Genomic DNA, 17,087 nt, shown 5'->3' with positions numbered 1-17,087 from the left:
GACCGTGGGTATATGCTGCTGACACTAGGCAACAAAAGAAAGTCGGCCCTTCCCAGCAGGCTATACCCCGCCTACAGACACTGAGCTAATCAGTTTAGTCCCAAAGCAGTAGGAGTACCAAAAGGGAAAGAAAACCTGCAACTGTCCGAAGGAACCACAGATAAAAAATAACTGGAACTAACCCCTGGACAGAAAACTGAGCAAAGGACACCAGAACAAATGGGTGGGTGCTGTGTTCCCCACCCAATGGATCCTCAGAGAAAGAGATTTTTTACGGTAAGCATAAAAAATCTACTTTACTCGGTCAGCTCCATTGGGGGCAACAGAGACCGTGGGACATACCAAAGCAGTCTCGGGGGTGGGAAAGAAACCAAGCAACTCAGGAGGAAGGCTGGACCACAGCCGCCTGCAACACTTTGAGACCCAAGCCGGCATCAGTGGATGCAAAAGTGTGCACCTGGTAAAATTTTGTAAAAGTGTGCAACGACGACCAGGTGACCGCCTTACAGACTTGTAAGGCTGAGGACCTATTGCGAAGAGCCTAGGAGGCCCAGTCGGATAGAGTGGAATGAGCTGAGACTCGGAAAGGCGGAGTCTTCCCTTTGCCTTGGTAGGCTTCTGAGATGGCAGAACGGATCCACTGGGAAACGGTCGCCATAGAAGCAGGAAGTCCCTTAAGACGACCGTCCGAATGCACAAAGAAAGTCACACTGACAAAAGGATGAAGTGAACGAAAGGTAGGTCCGAACAGCCCGAACCACGTCAAGACAGTGAAGTAAATGCGCTTAAAAGTGCTTCCCGAGATGATCAACGGCCCTGGACCGTCCAATCCCGGAAGACTCCCCCCCCCAACAGCTGAGACTGGCATCCATCGTGATGACCTGCCAGTGAATAACCAAACCCAAAGGCTGGCGAGATCTACTATCTATAAGCTTGACCCTCTTCCCTTACCTGCTACAAATCACAGGCATCTATACATACAGTATTTACCTCAATTGCGTCCTATCAGTGCTCTCGATACGGATCTCCTTTATCTAATTCCTTCCGGGTCATGGCTCTGGTGTCATTTGTCATCTCCTCCACATCCTCTTGGGTCTGCGCACACGCTGCACCTTCTTGCCGTGTGCGCCTGCGTCATCACTAACCCCTGCTCCGGAACTTCGTTCGTGCACCTTCATCATCAGGATCCAGCGCATGTGTCCCATGTCTTCCGCCAGACTTAGTTTCTATCTCTCCTGCCACATAGACTTTAATGGATGTATCTCTCCACCATATATTACAGCTGCTAAAATCCTGCATGCTCCCTCTGGATGATGTAATATATTAGCCTATGTTTATTTCTAATTCTTAGAAATGTGTGGGTATAGGAGAAAAAAAGGGGGAGAGAGATGGAGGGCAGCGCCTCGTGTAATTCCAATGGGTGGTCTTGTATAGAAGTAATAATAGGTATTGTGCTCGCCTCAAGCGATACTTGGTATCGTGCATGTAACCCCTTCCTCGTGGGAGGTCTTTAGCGAAATCCCGGAGCTGCAGCATGCTGGTGTTCTGGCCGATGTCCTGGCAGGGCCCGTCGGCAATGATACAGGATACGAAGAAACAGGAAAAAAGTGTACACCTTTGGATGCTGGCACTGCTCAATGGAATAATTTTCTGTTGACACGTTTCGGATGAAGTATCAAGCATTTATTGATACATGCGAACAAAAAGACAGTGAAACAAGATGCGTTTCGGGAGCGAGCCCTCCCTTCTTCAATTGTGAGGAGTATGCTGACAGTTCTTGGTAGTCTCTTTGTTGTCTTTTAATATATAAATAGTATCTGTTGATGTTATTTAGTAATTAATCACGTATTAATAAACAATTGTTTATTAATACATGATGAATTACTAAATAACATCAAGAATTCTCAGGTGGGGGCGTCCCTTCAGGCGGAGGGAGGCTTACGGGTGCCCAACTTGGCTGCAAAACAGCCTGAACGGTTATCCGACTTCCAGGAAGAAGAAAGAGACCTTCCTATCCTGTGAAGGCGCCGGTCTGGCTTCCCGACCTGAGCCAAAAGACCGAAAGGACTGAAAGAAAGTTGACTTCTGGCGGGAATCGGTATGACGGGACTTGTTCTGCGGCATTAAGGAGCTCTTACCTCCAGTAGCCTCTGAGATAATTTTGTCCAGGCATTTTCCGAAGAGCTGGGTCCCGGAGAAAGGAAGTTCCATGAGAGACTTCTTAGAAGTGGCATCTGCGTCCCAAGCCTTCAGCCACATGGAGTGACGAATCGCCACCAGATTACCTGTGGCAAAAGCCGAACAGCGGGCGGACTGCAAGGAAGTAGAGCACAAGTAGTCTCCAGCATTGGAGAGTTGAAATGCAAGATCCGCCAAATCTTCCGAAGAGGCCCCAGACAAAATGCCCTGGCAAAGCTGGGAAGCCCAAATAGAAAGGGCTTTGGACACCCAAGTAGAAGCGAAGGCAGGAAGCAAGGATGAACCCGCCACCTCAAAGGCGAACTAGGCCAGATTCTCAATCCTCTTGTCCGCAGGTTCCTTAAAGGAGGCCGAATCCGCCAATGGTAGAGTAGTCGATTTTGACAGATGGGAAACCGGAGGATCCACAGCAGGCAGTGTCGACCATTTAGCAATAAGGTCCTTGGCAAAGGGAAACTGCGCCTGAACCTTCTTAGTCCCTTGGAAGAGTTTGTCTGGATGCTTCCATGCCGCTTCCAGCAAGACATCGAATTCTGCATGAGAGCTGAATACCTTAGGAGAGCGGCGGGAGTGATGGAAGGAAACTTCTGGAACTGGGTCCGAAGTTCCGGGGTCCTCTAGGTGAAAGGTGTCCCTGATGGCTGAAACCAAACTGTCCATCATGTCAGACACACTGGTTCGGTCCTCTGTATCAGAGGCAGAACCTGATGTCTCATCTTCCAACTCCCCAGGAGAATGGGAGCGGGCGGAGGCAGCCTTAGATGAAGGTGAGGCGGACCTGGAATGTAAACCTGGAGACCTAGGATGGCGACCAAGTCCCGAGAGCGCCTGTCCTGAGCTCGGGGTTCCGGAGAGGAGCAGGAGAAGAACATCTTAGGGCGCTAGTGAGGACGCCCAAAAGGAGGGTCAGGGAGCAAACCTCTCTGGAGGTCGGGCGCAAGGAAGATTGTTCCAAGGCAGAAACCCGCGCCAGTTCGGATATTGACTGGGAAAGGGAGGAAACCCATTCTGGGGCGGGAGCCGGATCCACATCCTGGGCAGAAGTACCAGGAGGGCAGGGGCGTGCAGAGGTGCAGGTGAAACAGGTGGATTCAGCAGAAATACCAGGCATTTTAGTTTTGCAGCCCACACAGGCGTAATAAGTGCCCAGGGCCGCAGTGACCTGTCTGGAGGAGGATCAGGTCTGGGTTCAGTCATAAGTGCAAGGCAAAAAAAACTACAGCAAAGAAAATGGAGCAGTGTCACCCGGTTTCTGTGTCACACAGATGAAGAGGAGAAGCAGGCTGCAGCATGAAGAGAGAGAGAAAGAGAGAGAGAAAGAGAGAGAGAAAGAGAGAGAAAGAGAGAGACAGAGAGAGAGTCCAGCATAAGGAGGTGGAACCCAACCAAGCATGTCTCTCATTGGGAGAAGAAGAGGAAGACAACCAGAATCACCCCTGCAGCGCTGTGCAGTAATAGAACGGTAGGAAGAAGGGCTGGACCCCCACCGAAAAGCCGGGAAGTGGGTGGAGCTAAACCAGCGATTAGGCCACAGCCGCGGCCTCAATTAGTGACCCCCGACACACTGGTTGCCTCACCGTGAAGGTGGCCGAAGAGTAACTGTCGGCCATGCATGTGTAGCACAGCCGACAGAAAGAGCGCATCGCTAACTGCCGGACGTGCGCAAAGTGAAAGTAACTGTCACCCGCACGCTTATAGTGCAGCCGACAGGGAAGAAGTGCCTGTGAATATACAAAAAACTGCAGAGTTGCAGTTCCTGGGAAGCATTAGAAAAGTTGGCCCCAGGAACTGAAAAGGCACTCCTGACTTAGGATGGCCGAGCAGGAGAAACAGGTCCCTCCACAGAGAAGGGGTGGGACCAAAACAGGGGGACTCCAGAAGCTCAGAATCCACATAAAGATATACCCCAGGAGAAGGGGGAGGGGGGGGGGGGGGGGAAACACTCACCCTGTCTTGGAGAAAAAAACTTACCTACCGAAGTCTTCAGCCAGCCATAAAACACCTGCATCATGCCGGGCTGGAACAGCGAGACGAGCAGGGAAGGTACGACCCCAAGGTACAACCCCAGGTGCTGGCCGGTTGCGAGAAGGGGTTGACAGTGCATAACTCGATGCTCGTTTCCCTTCATCGCACATAGGGGAACAGTGAGTGCTATGCTCCTGGTCCCCCCGCTAAAAACGGGAAATAAAATGGAAAAAAAATAAAAACACTTCCCTGAACTAAAAAATAAAAAAGTAAAAGACCAGGTCTGGACAACTCCAGACTTGTGTCTGCCTCCTACAGACACTAAGCTAAAACTGATTAGCTCAGGTGCCTTTAGGCAGGGTTTATCCTGCCAGGAGGGGCCAACTTTCTTTTGTGGCCTAGTGGCAGCAGCATATACCCATGGTTTCTGTCCCCCCCAATGGAGCTGCCTGAGAAATTGCATATTATAGATCTGCTCAGCATCATGTCTGCACTGGAATCTAAGAGAAACCTCTGCAAAAGAGATCCAAATAACATTTGGCAGAAGAGACACACATCACAGAGAAGCACAATATCTCATTACTCCGTTAATTATTTAACTCACTTGAGGTCATCCAAGTCTATCTCCGCATTGTCCCCTGATATGAGACGCTGCAGCTCGGGAGCTGAGAACATACGTATCCAGTCAGGCCGGATGATAGAGCGAAAACCACTGATGAGAGCAGCTGTCTGGTTCTTTATCTGTGTGTGCATGCGGAAGTGAGCCATAAGGTGGATGTAACTGATCCTGAAGAATAGAAAAGGTGACATTCAGTGCTGGTGAACATAAGGCAGGCAAGCTGTATAAAAGAAAGTCCAACTCATGAACAAGAATATAAAAATAGTATACGCTAAAAAGATTGAAACAATAATAGACAAATAGAAAATAGAAAACTGACACTAGGACGCACTAGGGAAAAAATAAGTGACTCCACAGTAGGATATACCCACCCACTTGCACTGACATAATCAGTTTGCACCAGAGCAGTAGAAGTAAAAGAGAAGAGTTATAGAACAGGAAAACAAGAAACACCACCAACTGGAGACCTACAGAACCAAAGAAATAAAAAACAATAGGTGGGCACAGTGTTCCCCAATGAAGACTACGATAAAGAGATTTTACAGTGAATACAAAAATCCTCTTTTTTCATTTGTTTTATTAGGGCACACAGAAGACAAGAATGGAAAAAAGTGAAGTACCTGGTGGACACGGCTTTGCTGTAGAAAAACAACAGAGACACTGATGCAACAGGGAATACCTGGGGCAGTATGGACAAGAACAACAAGGATGAAGACCCAGTAGAAAACAAGCTACTGAAAAGAAGATGGTGAATGTGCCTAAGAAGCCCCTGTTAGTTGAGAGGTAAGAGTAGACAAGGGAGTATCAGCCCTTTTAGCAACACATCACAGTGCAGATGGAACTGATCCGGTAGGATACACATGTCCATGAAACCAGGAACCTCCCAGAGAAAACTAACAGGGAGAATAGGCATAGAAGGTGGAAGATGGGAGAGGAGGAAAGAGCATAAAGCCCATCGAAACGACAGAAGAGGTAAGAACCACAAAATGAAAGGAATGAGCAGGCACTTGGGCAACAGAGCAAGAGCTGAGAGGCAAGAGGGTACCTCTGGAAGACCTAGGATGGCAGAAATTAAGAGCAGGTAGCACAGAAACACCTTGAGTTTGGCAAAATGGGCAAACTGGAAGATGCAGGGAGAGGCTGCAATATCCATGCACACATGGCAAGCAGAAGAACCCATAAGGATCTTCTGCAGTTGACAGAGATAAAGTATGACTCAACTACTGTTGAACATGGCCTGGGGCAGGGGTACTGTGTCACTGTACAGCCTGCAAGCTAAGGAGTGGATTGCTCCAGGGAGGAGGAGCAAGGAGAAGATATAGATTACATAGGATATTGTATTGGCTGTACAGCAACAGGTGAACCAGCTGGCCTAAACGGTTTCCTCTGAAGAGAGGAAAAGTTCTATGCAGGGAATGAAGGACACATCAGAACAACTTTAGCCATGATAAGAACCTAATACCAGAGGGGGTTCTAGACAGAAGGACAACCTAAAAGGGAAAGCTGTGCAGTCATGGGCCAGAACATTAGAAAATCTTGGACAGGAAATGTCATAAAAAGTGGGCTAGGAAACATCATGCGGAGCATCGCCGGGGCCCTCAATAAGAAAATAAAAAATTGTAGTCAGTGTGCCAATTAGGGGATCTCCAAGAGAAGAAGACAGATGAATGGGGGAACTGTAGAAAAAGTCTGTCAATGACCAGGGTTCCAGCATAGAAAATAGGGCAGAAAGTCTGCAGAAAAGGCATAAACAGATAGAGAGCTCCACAGAGGATAGGGAGCATAGAAGAAGAGGGACACAAGGTTTGGGGCTGCTCCACCAAGGAAGCATTCAAGGGGGAACAAAAAAATATATAGGCCAAGCAGGAGTGGTCACAGAGAACAAGTCTAAAGTGACCCATAAGGGGCAGCATGCTGCACCAGAGAGAAACTTCAGAAACAGATGGAAGAGAAAACTCCATATGCAGACATACATGTATATAGATAAAGCCATATATACTCCACCTATGGAAGGAGGAAAGAGCTGCTTGGAATGGCTAACTGCTGTGTGACAAAGTCTGCCTCAGAAAACAGGGGAGTCCTGAATTAAGATTACAAGGCACCAGGTAAAGAACGAGGGGGTAAACTGAGAGGTAGTGTAGTTAAGTTCTGCAGTGCATCAAGTAGCTCCTTTACCAGATACCAGAAAAGGGTAGCATGATTATTATCAAAATGTCCCCTACCAAATAAGGAAAAGGAACTGGTACTGTTAAAAAGCAGAGGATCAGGACAGAATAATACAATACATTGATAGGGAAAGTAAGGTACACACTATAGCACAGTGCTATGGCATCAGTCAGAGAGAGGGCCACGCGAGAAAACTAAGGAAAATGGGGCGGGGCATGTGCTAGCGATGTCCAGCTCATATATTAATCATTCTTTTGAGCTGTTATTTCTTTAAGGAACTGAATGAATCCGTTCACCAGACTGAATGAATCACAGCGGCTCGAGACAATCTTAGTCGGTAAAGACAAAGCGTGCACCATTACCGAACTGCTACAGGTTAGGACTTAATGTCAAAATTCAATTCATAACATTATGTCAGTGCAGTACTATGAACACTTTCAGTGCCATGCAGTTACCATTTTAACCCCTTGAGGACCATGGACGTGTATATTCGTCCAATGGACATTAAGGTGGTATGGCGCGGGCTCCCGACTCTAGCCAACGTCATACCGGCCACCACCCAGCTGAATCTTGTAGCTGGGGGCTGGTGTTAATAGCCGACATGCGGCGGAAGGCAATTAACCCTTTAGATCGCCGCTGTGAAAGCTGACAGTGGCATCTAAAGGTGTCTTTATTCCATCCCTGGTGGTCCTGTGGGGTGGATCGCCCCCTGCAGCGTGATCGCGCGCGGGGGGGGAGGGGGGGGGGTTATGGTTAGCGATCCACTGCTGAGGTAGCCTGAGGGCTTACCTCTCCTCCTGTGTCGGCTCCGGCACTCAGAATGATAGATCCTGGCAGGACCAGGCTTTGTCAATCGAGCGCAGAACACACTGATCAATATGGTTCTATGGAACCATATTGATCTGTATGAGGAATCAAATGATTCCTCCTAAAAGTCCCCTAAGGAGACTAAAAGTGTAAAAAAAAAAAAAAAAGTTTAAAAACACACACATTAACCCCTTACTTATTAAAAGTTTAAATCACCCCCTTTTCCCAAATTCCATATAAAAAATATATAAACATAAAATAAAAATAAACATATGTGGTATCGCCGCATGCGTAAATGTTGGAACTATAAAAATATATTGTTAATTAAACCGCATGGTCAATGGTGTATGCGCAAAAAATTCCAAACTCCAAAATAGCTTATTTTTGGTCACTTTTTCGACCATAAAAAAAGGAATAAAAAGCAATTAAAAAGTCTGATCAAAACAAAAATGGTGCCGATTAAAACTTCAGATCACGTCGCAAAAAATAAGCCCTCAAACTAACCTGTATGCGAAAACAAAAAAAAAGTTATAGGGGTCAGAAAACAACAATTTTAAATGTATTACTTTTCGTGCATGTGGTTATGATTTTTTCCAAAAGTACGACAAAATCAAACCTATATAAGTAGGGTATAATTTTAATAGTATGGACCTACAGAATAGAGGGAAGAGGTGTAAGCTGTGCCATGGCACCACCTCTCTGACTGTTAAGGCTAGGTTCACACTAGGGTTGTGCTCGGTGTTACAGCTGTTACAAAAAAAATTATTGTGAAAAAAAAATTCAGGTGGTGTTTCAATGATAATATAAAGAAAACCACAATGCATCTCAGGAAATACAATTCCAAAAATAGTTTTGTAACAACTGAGATGTATTTCATGTAATGTTCCTTCTTTACCCCAAGAAAGACATACACTTACTTGTTTTCATTGGTTACAGTGATAGATTTCCCTCCAGGGACCAGCTCATGACAGACCAGCTAATAAAAACATAAATATATTAGTGAGGATTGCAAGTGGCTACTAAAATGTTAAAAAAAACAACTTCCATTATTGCTCATTCACATACAGTTACATAAAGCTGTAGACACACCATGTTCCACTGTATGGTGTCTCAATACAACACTATATAATCTATATTCCATATTCTGCACTAAAAGCAATAAGCATCTATTTGAACTTTTTTTCTGTCAGATTCCATGTGCCATGCCCCAAAGAACCCCCCCACCTTCCCCCACCACCACTACTGTATATGCTGACTCCACCTTGCTGTGACTAGCAGTAGAAGTGTCAAAGCAGAGGGTGTGTGGCCAGCAAGAGATTCTGGACAAGGACTGGGTGGCACCTGAGTGCCCACCCCTCTACATATAGATGAAGACACCAAGTGTATGGATAGGGAACATGCTGATGCTGGTGGTAGGACACGATGTGGATGGATAGGGGACATGGTGTGGATCAGTAGTCTCCAACTTGTGGACCTCTGCTGTTGCAGAACTATTACTCCCAGCATGCTTTCCGGGCATGTTGGGAGATGTCATTTTGCAACATCTGGAGGGCCGTTTGGAGATCATTGGTGTGGCAGGATGGACATGCTTAGGGGGGGGAGGGGCGTTGCAGGACATAGAGTGGATGGGGAAATGCTGATGCTGGGGGGGGGGGGTGTCAAGTGGATAGACTGAAGTATTAAAATGTATACAGGGTGAAACTATGGTTTTGTTGTAATTGTGTGTGTGGGATCGAGGCCCAAGTTGACTTTTGCACAAGGGGGTTATGTGACTTCAGCTATGCCCCTGCATGTGCTGTAACACAGCTTTGCATGCAGGAGGCCTTACTCTAACAGGTGTCTTTTTGATAATATCATGTACTTGATAGCTCTTTGGATAGGGGATTACTTTTAACCTTTTGGATAACTCTTTTAAGCTGCACTAATTTTTAGACTGTATGGCCTTTCTTATCACTCTAAATTAGGGATGGAATTTATGGATCTGTAAAATCACATTAAAGACGACAAAAAACATATTTTGTCAGTTCTCTGAGATCATGTACCTGACCCATGACGTCTTCATCATAAGAAAGTGTGAGGCCCAGATCACCAATATCTCCATCATATCGCTGAAGAATGTAAAACAACAGTGTTACAGAACAGAGAACTAGATACCAGTTTTTCTATATAAGGACCTATGCAAGAGTCAATTTTTTCACACCCAAATAATGGGCCATGGTATTTCATGTTTAAGAAGAATCCCTGGAATCCCTTTTCTTACAACCAACAAATGTAAATTTAGACATTTGGTAAGATTGTGGTGGTAAAAACTAAATTACATGATTGGGACTATGAATAAATAAAAGAATCAGAAATTCAGTGTAAAGTGATCTACATGTCTATAGTTCATTCTTGAGAAATCAAGAGGGCTAGCCGGATCAATCTAATAAATGATGCTATCCTGTAGTTCATAGGAAGTCAGCTGGCCCAGGACTGGTATGGGCAAAGACAGTGCTTCTTTAATAAAGGCAGCATCAGACCCTTTTTTGCAATTATAAAAAGTGTATTTGGTATGAATGTGTCCCTAAAAAGTATTTACACAGGTCTGACCTTTATAGATGTAAGATTCTTGTAGAACTCAGGATCCAAAGAAGGAAGCTCATCCACAGAGCTGTAGAAGATGCTATGGTGGTTCCCCAATAGCTGGCTAAGGAAAAATGAGGCAAATGGAACATCCACCACAATTCCCTAGAGGAGAGAGATATCATTCCAATTCAAACCCTGATTTTCAGTATATGTAGTGGAAAGTCAAGACCATATTGTACCTCATACACTGCCTTTCCAAGCATCTTCCCTACAAACTCAAATAACTGGAGGTAGTTCTCATGGATGTAAGATGTAGGGGATGGGTATAATCGATCTCCAGAACTTGTAGTCTGCAGGAATCAAAAAAGCTGGTTATATGGGAAGCAATAAGGTGAAGAAATCAGACTGAGTGTGGTCCCCAAGTACCTTAAAAAGATTTAGAGCAGGATCAAATACTTTCTTTATGATTTCCTCTAAGAATTCCTTAAAAACACCATCCTGGTCTATTCCAGCCTCATCTACTCCCAAGTCATTGACAAATTTGACTCTGATGACTCCTTTCATGGCATTCTGTGAAAGCTGCCTCAGCTGGTCATAACCATCCTGTAAAGCAAACATGATAGAGTAATGATATTATGTTATTAACAACAAATCTTTTTCCACAATGTGAAACTATACTATCATTGTCTTATGGCACATAAGACCTGATTGTTCATTTTCACCATAAACAGGTCTGGGGATCACTAAAACAACAGATCACACAGAAAGGGAGATGACATAACCTAAACATACCTTTGAGTGATCTCTATGCTGAGAAGATCCCTTACAACTTTTGTATTTCCAAGGGAAAATATTAAAGGAGTACTCCCCAAAAAATGTTTAATTTTTTTTTTTAAATCAACTGGTGCCATAAATTACTTCTACTTAAAAATCTTTCCAGTACTTATCAGCTGCTGTATGCTCCACAGGAAGTTCTTTTCATTTTGAATTTCCTTTCTGTTTGACCACAGTGCTCTCTGCTGACACCACTGTCCATTTTAGGAACTGTCCGGAGCAGGAGAGGTTTGCTATGGGGATTTGCTCCTACTCTGGACATTTCCTAAAATGGACAGAGGTGTCAGCAGAGAGCACTGTGGTCAGACAGAAAGGAAATTCACAAAGAAAAGAACTTCCTCTGGAACATACAGCAGCTGATACTGGAAGGGTTAAGATTTTTTTTTAAATAGAAGTAATTTACAAATCTGTTTAAATTTCTGGAACCAGATGATTTAAATGGTCACTTTCATTAAAAAGATGTTTGCTATTGCACTCATTTTGGCTTTCTTTAAAAAAAGAAGTTTTCTATGTTTTATTTGTGCTTAAAAGAGCTCAAGAGCAAATTTTCCCCCATCTCATACACAGACTTTGGACCGAAGCCGAAACACAGGAAGTGCAGCCTGTGACACATGTCATTTTTACCGTAAATTGTACGGCGTGAAAACAAAACCTTCCAAAATTTGCAAAATTGCAGTTTTCTTTTTAATTTCCTCACACAAATAGTATTTTTTGGTTGCACCATACATTTTATGGTAAAGTGAGTGATGGCATTACAACGGACAACTGGTTGCGCAAAACATAAGCCCTCATACTAGTCTGTGGATAAAAATATAAAAGAGTTATGATTTTTTGAAGGCGAGAAGGAAAAAACGAAAACGTAAAAATAAAATTAAGGCCCAAATGGGCTGAGTCCTTTAGGGGTAAAGGGTCACATGGAGCACATCCGCAGCGCATCTCAGGCTGAGGATGTGCCAACGGCAGTCACAAGAGTGAGCTCTCTGCTGAGGCTGGGTAGCTCTGTGTCCACTTATGGCAGAGGATTTCCCGCTGTAGACACAGTGATTGCTTGTAGCAGATGCCCAGAGGAAAATCCGCCGCAACAAACAGACACACAGAGCTACCCTTCCGCAGCGTGAAATATTCTTCATTTGAGCTCATGTGACCCTAGCCTAAGGGGTAATCAAGCACTTAATAACGTTTCCCACATCCACAGGGAGCATGACCACTGGGACCCCTCGGTGATCTCCATAATAGCACCCTGACTCTCCCAGCTGCATGACAGAAAGCACACAATCCAAGTACTATGTCGTCTAGGGGAGCTCTGAAGATACCCAAATACAGGAAAACTTATCTGGATAACCTCTTTAAAACTAAATAGACAAAAAAGAAAAGGCATCTAATGTACAGTACCTCAAGCATTCTTGATCTCCGTATAGTGATGTGTGTTACATGAGGTGAGGCAGTGTTTGTTTCAACCAAACCTAGCTTCTCCTTTTCCTTCGTAACTATATTTCGGAATAAAAGGACTCTCTGTAGGAAATAAAAAATAAAAGAAAGAGAAATTGCAATGCATTTTAGAGACTCAACCTTAGAATGCATTAGAAAATGCCTAAGTGAAACACACAGATAATATAATGTGAAAACATGGTTTCAAATGCTCCATGTTTCCTTCTCTTTATGATTATTTGTTGTTAGGTCTTTGTGTTTAGATTGCAGCACATAGTCCTGAATGGGTTCAGCTGAAATATGTATTTGAGAAAGAATATGAAGAATGCATAAGAGAGGAATATGACAAGCAGTTGAGACAAGATTATCAAGGCTTTGCATGGAAGAAACTTAAAGGGGTTATCCAGTAATAGAAAAGCAGAGCTGCTTTTTAAATGGGCACTGTCACCAACCTTTTTTTTTTTTTTATATGTTGTAGTACTTATGTAGTACAACATATCTCTAATATACTTTTATTTTTTTATTAAAATAGTTTACTTTATATTTGAAAACCGGCCACTAGGGGTCTCCCTCCTAGTGGCCGGCTGCAGCCTGCCGTGACGTCATGACTGAATTAGGACCGATGCCTGCCGGGCAATCGGTCCTAATTCAGTCAGCCTGCGCTCGCTCCCTGCCTGTCAATCAGACAGGTGGGAGTGAGCGCTGAGAGCACAGAGGATGTGTGCATTGGCTCCCTGACCTTGCACGCCGGCCCCGCCTCCCAGCCGATATGCGCCGCTGCCTCAGGACTGTCCTGCACTTCGGTAAGTAATTTTTGGTGTGTGTGTGTGTGTGTGTGTGTGTGTGTGGGGGGGGGGGGGGGGGAGGGAGGGTAGAGCGGGTTGCGCGGCAGGAGGGGTTTGGGGGATACTTATAGAGTGGGTTGCACGGCGGGGTTCGGAGCAGCGGGTTGCGGCCGTAACAAAGATATTGTTTTCAACACAGGGTCACTGGGTGCCTCCATTTGTTTCACCACTACAACTCCCAGCATGCCCTGACAACCAATAGATGTCAGGGCAAGCTGGTAGTTGTAGTGGTGAAACAGCTGGATTCACCCTGTATAGATGAACTAAGGGTGGAAGTCAGCCCCCCCAGCAGGCATCAGTGACGCTGTGCCTGCTGTGGAAGTCTGCCTGGTAAGTGAGCACACTACCAGGCAGACAAAAAGCCATTTTTAATATAGTAAAAAAAAAAAAAATTTAAGGCAGGGAGGGGGTTAGGGATAGATGGGCAATAGGCAGGGACAGAAAAAAAAAAGGATGGTGGGAGCTATTCTTTAAAAAAAAAAAATGCTCCCCATCTGTCTGGTTGGGTGTGGTTTTGCACCTCAGTTCCATAGAAGTGAATGTAGCCAAGCTGTAATACCACACCCAACCTGGAGACAGATGTGGAGCTGTTTTGGAAAGAAATTAGCTGTGTTTTTATATTTTTTGATAACCCCTTTAAATCAGCAATATAGAATAGATTTTGGTTAAGTGTTCCTCATGAAAGACCTAAATAGGGCATCAATGAGATATGTCACTGTGATTTCACTTTTGAGTTGTGCATACAATGCATACTGCTATAAAGTAACTGTACGCTAAAAGAAATATCAATCTATGCATTGCATCAAAATATAGCTGGGTCCCTAGTATCACATCTTTCTATAGGTATGTATACTGCAAACTACAGTAAGCTAGCTGACTTTATAATTCTCAATTTAACATAATTTTAAGTTCCATTTACTGGAACAGCCACATTCCAGGTAAGTAAAATGTTGACGTAATAAACTGATATGTCACATTTAATACAATCTGTATAAAGCAATGCCACATACATTTTTGTGTGGGATGACATGAGGCATGTACTGAAGTAACAGTTGAGCTCGCTTTCTTTCTTTGTCCAGCTCTTGGAAAAGTACAGTTGGTTTAAGATCTCTGTAGGTACAAATAATCACTTTAGACCATAAGAAATAGAATCATATTAAAATACAAAAGGGGTGCAATGTCAAGATTTAGCAATGGGAGCTTTAGCACTGAACCATGCAGAAAGAATTGACATGTCCCTTCTGTTTCCCCAGTAGTATGTACAGTGACCCAGCAAATTATTATTATTTTAAGTGAAAATCACTGCATTTTCCACATCAAAAACAGCAACACTTTTGTTTGAGTGAACATACTCTTAGCCTGAACTCTTGGCTCACACAACTTGGCAAACCACCAGAAAGAATTGTGCAGGGGCTGCTGACACAGGATTACCTAGTCAGGAAATTATTGTATACAGGGAAAACAGAAAACGAATAATATTATATATATTTACTCACTTCCGTAACCAGTGTTCCTCTGGGGCAAATCTCCTCCGGCAATCTCTCTCATACAGAACCATAAGCCAGCCATGCACAGAATGGAAAAGCTCCAGGGTTTCCCCTTTGGCATTCTCTGCAAAGAATATAAATATTCACATTTTACCATATTATTCTTAAAAAAAACTGCTAGAAGAACTTCAGTGAGTGCACACAATGAGTCTCAAGTCCTATGCTTCCCCTTTTATTTCCCTTTTAATAGTGCATTTTTACCCTCATATGCATGAATGGAGTTTGCACGTTTGAAAAGTGTGCCAAGGATTTTTATTTATTTAACTTCTCGGTATGTGGCAAACACAGGGTGAAAAATGTAATAAATCACTTACAATATGACAAAAATGAAAACCACAGAGTTATAAAAGACGAACAGTGGGGAAAAAAAAGGGAAATTTTAGTGCATGTTTGGCACACAACATTAATAAATAAAGTGAAGGGCATTGCCCCATGCATTTTTCACAAAAATGTACACAGAACTTTAATAGTACATTAGATCCAAGGAATGGTGAAAAAGAAGGGGCTAGATAAAATGCTAGCTGATGATAACAGAAAGGCAGAGGAATATAAACTCATGTCTTTATGCCGCTGGGGTTTAGTGTCTCAAAACCTGTATCATGCCAACCTGTTCCCTTAAAGGGGTAAGAATGCTACCATTGAAAAAACAAAAAGGACTTACCTCCTGCCTCTCCCCAAGTGGCATCAGTATCACACTCCCATCCTCCACTGTGACCATCTTTCTGCTTCTTGTGGTCAACTTGTCACACCACAGCTCAGCTAATCGCCGGGTGCAGCGATGTCCCGCCTCGGCAGGCTGAGTAGCAGTGTAAAATTATATAGCACTAATGAATTGGGTGGGCTTCATACAGGTGATTTTGACACTCTAAAACCCAACTGCATAAAGACAGTTGGGTTTTGGGTAGCAGTGTAAAATGATATAGCACTAATGAATTGGGTGGGCTTCATACAGGTGAGACACTAAAACCCAACTGCATAAAGACATTCGGCTTCCCGAAAACTAGGTGACGGGTTCTTTTTAGAAGGGTATTCTGAATTGTTGTGGGAATCGTAAAAAAAATAAAAGCATGAAGTAACAGAACACTCCTACTGACTTACCCAGAAGACCATCCCAAATCATCTTAAACACAAAGCTATTGAGAAATGCAGAAATAGTAACAAGTTCTTCTAGCTTGAATGATATCTGCTCCTCATATAATTCAATGTCGTCCAGAATCCTGAGAGAGAAACAGTAAAGCTATGAACACTGCAGGATTCAAATACAAATACTGAACTGAATGGTGAGCACTCACGTGATTAAGTGCCTTGAGCAGTCACAGAAAAGTACCAGCATAGCCAAGAGCCTGCACGACTCTTCAGTGTCATTGCTCAAGCACTCCAGGAAAAGCTTCAACCCTCCTTGAGGTCCCAATTCACATATAAAGGCCCACAACTTGGGCAGAAGATCATCCAAATAAGTCAGACCTACAGGAAAAAGAATGGCAAAAATCTATTGAGAGATATAAACTCACAACACATACTCTAATGTAAGACTCTCCGTATCTCACTGGGGTTTAATATATTTAAACATGTGGGGGCATTTTTTAATGTGTTGAGGGCACAAGGGGGGGGGGGCTAACTACTGTGTGGAGGCACAATGGGAGCCTAATTAATGTCTGGGAAAGAATCATACTAATGAGGGTCCTGAAGGGGGCACTATCAATGGGGAAAGGGAGCTGTCTAAGGTCTGTTCAGAAAAATCTGCAGAGACAGGTTGTGGCTGGAACAAGTCATCATGGTGGTCTTGGCCAGATGGAGAAGAAAAGGGACAACTCAGTTCAGAGGTCACCTGTGAGTCACTAGATGTTACTGTACTTTAAATTATACCTGTCCTTAGTAATAAAAATGAATATGTTATAGATTAGCCAATTTGAATGATCTAATATACTTCTTAATAAAATATTTTAAACTTTGTGTGTTAAATTAACTCCTAAAACTTCTGGTCCTGCTTGCAGACAAAAGTCAGGAAATGCAGGTGGGATCTCAGCTCAGCACAGTGTATAGCGTGTACAGTAGAGTTCAGACAGCTGAAGGGGGGGGGGGAGGTGCAGTCTTAGTCAGTTACAGCTCATC

At 43.9% G+C, this 17,087-nt stretch overlaps 2 protein-coding genes across 2 annotated transcripts in view; one reads left to right on the top strand and one right to left on the bottom strand.

Moving 5' to 3' along the window:
- Positions 1–17,087, top strand: part of KCTD10 (potassium channel tetramerization domain containing 10) — a 98,280-nt gene that overhangs the window by 27,082 nt on the left and 54,111 nt on the right. The window lies entirely within an intron of this gene.
- UBE3B (ubiquitin protein ligase E3B) overlaps positions 1–17,087 on the bottom strand; it is a 60,232-nt gene that overhangs the window by 5,302 nt on the left and 37,843 nt on the right. The window contains exons 15-25 of the mRNA XM_056528846.1: positions 16,268–16,439; positions 16,074–16,192; positions 14,925–15,039; positions 14,439–14,538; positions 12,548–12,667; positions 10,748–10,924; positions 10,561–10,671; positions 10,346–10,483; positions 9,799–9,864; positions 8,674–8,732; positions 4,769–4,951 (exon numbers count right to left, since the gene is read on the bottom strand). Coding sequence (XP_056384821.1) covers positions 4,769–4,951; positions 8,674–8,732; positions 9,799–9,864; positions 10,346–10,483; positions 10,561–10,671; positions 10,748–10,924; positions 12,548–12,667; positions 14,439–14,538; positions 14,925–15,039; positions 16,074–16,192; positions 16,268–16,439 — 1,360 coding nt within the window. The remainder of the gene's footprint in view (positions 1–4,768; positions 4,952–8,673; positions 8,733–9,798; positions 9,865–10,345; positions 10,484–10,560; positions 10,672–10,747; positions 10,925–12,547; positions 12,668–14,438; positions 14,539–14,924; positions 15,040–16,073; positions 16,193–16,267; positions 16,440–17,087) is intronic.

This window comes from Hyla sarda, chromosome 1 (assembly GCF_029499605.1).
Source record: "Hyla sarda isolate aHylSar1 chromosome 1, aHylSar1.hap1, whole genome shotgun sequence".
NCBI classification, from domain to species: Eukaryota; Metazoa; Chordata; class Amphibia; order Anura; family Hylidae; genus Hyla; species Hyla sarda.
Note: the sequence above shows the minus strand (reverse complement) of the source record. Positions and strands in the feature narration are given on the sequence as shown.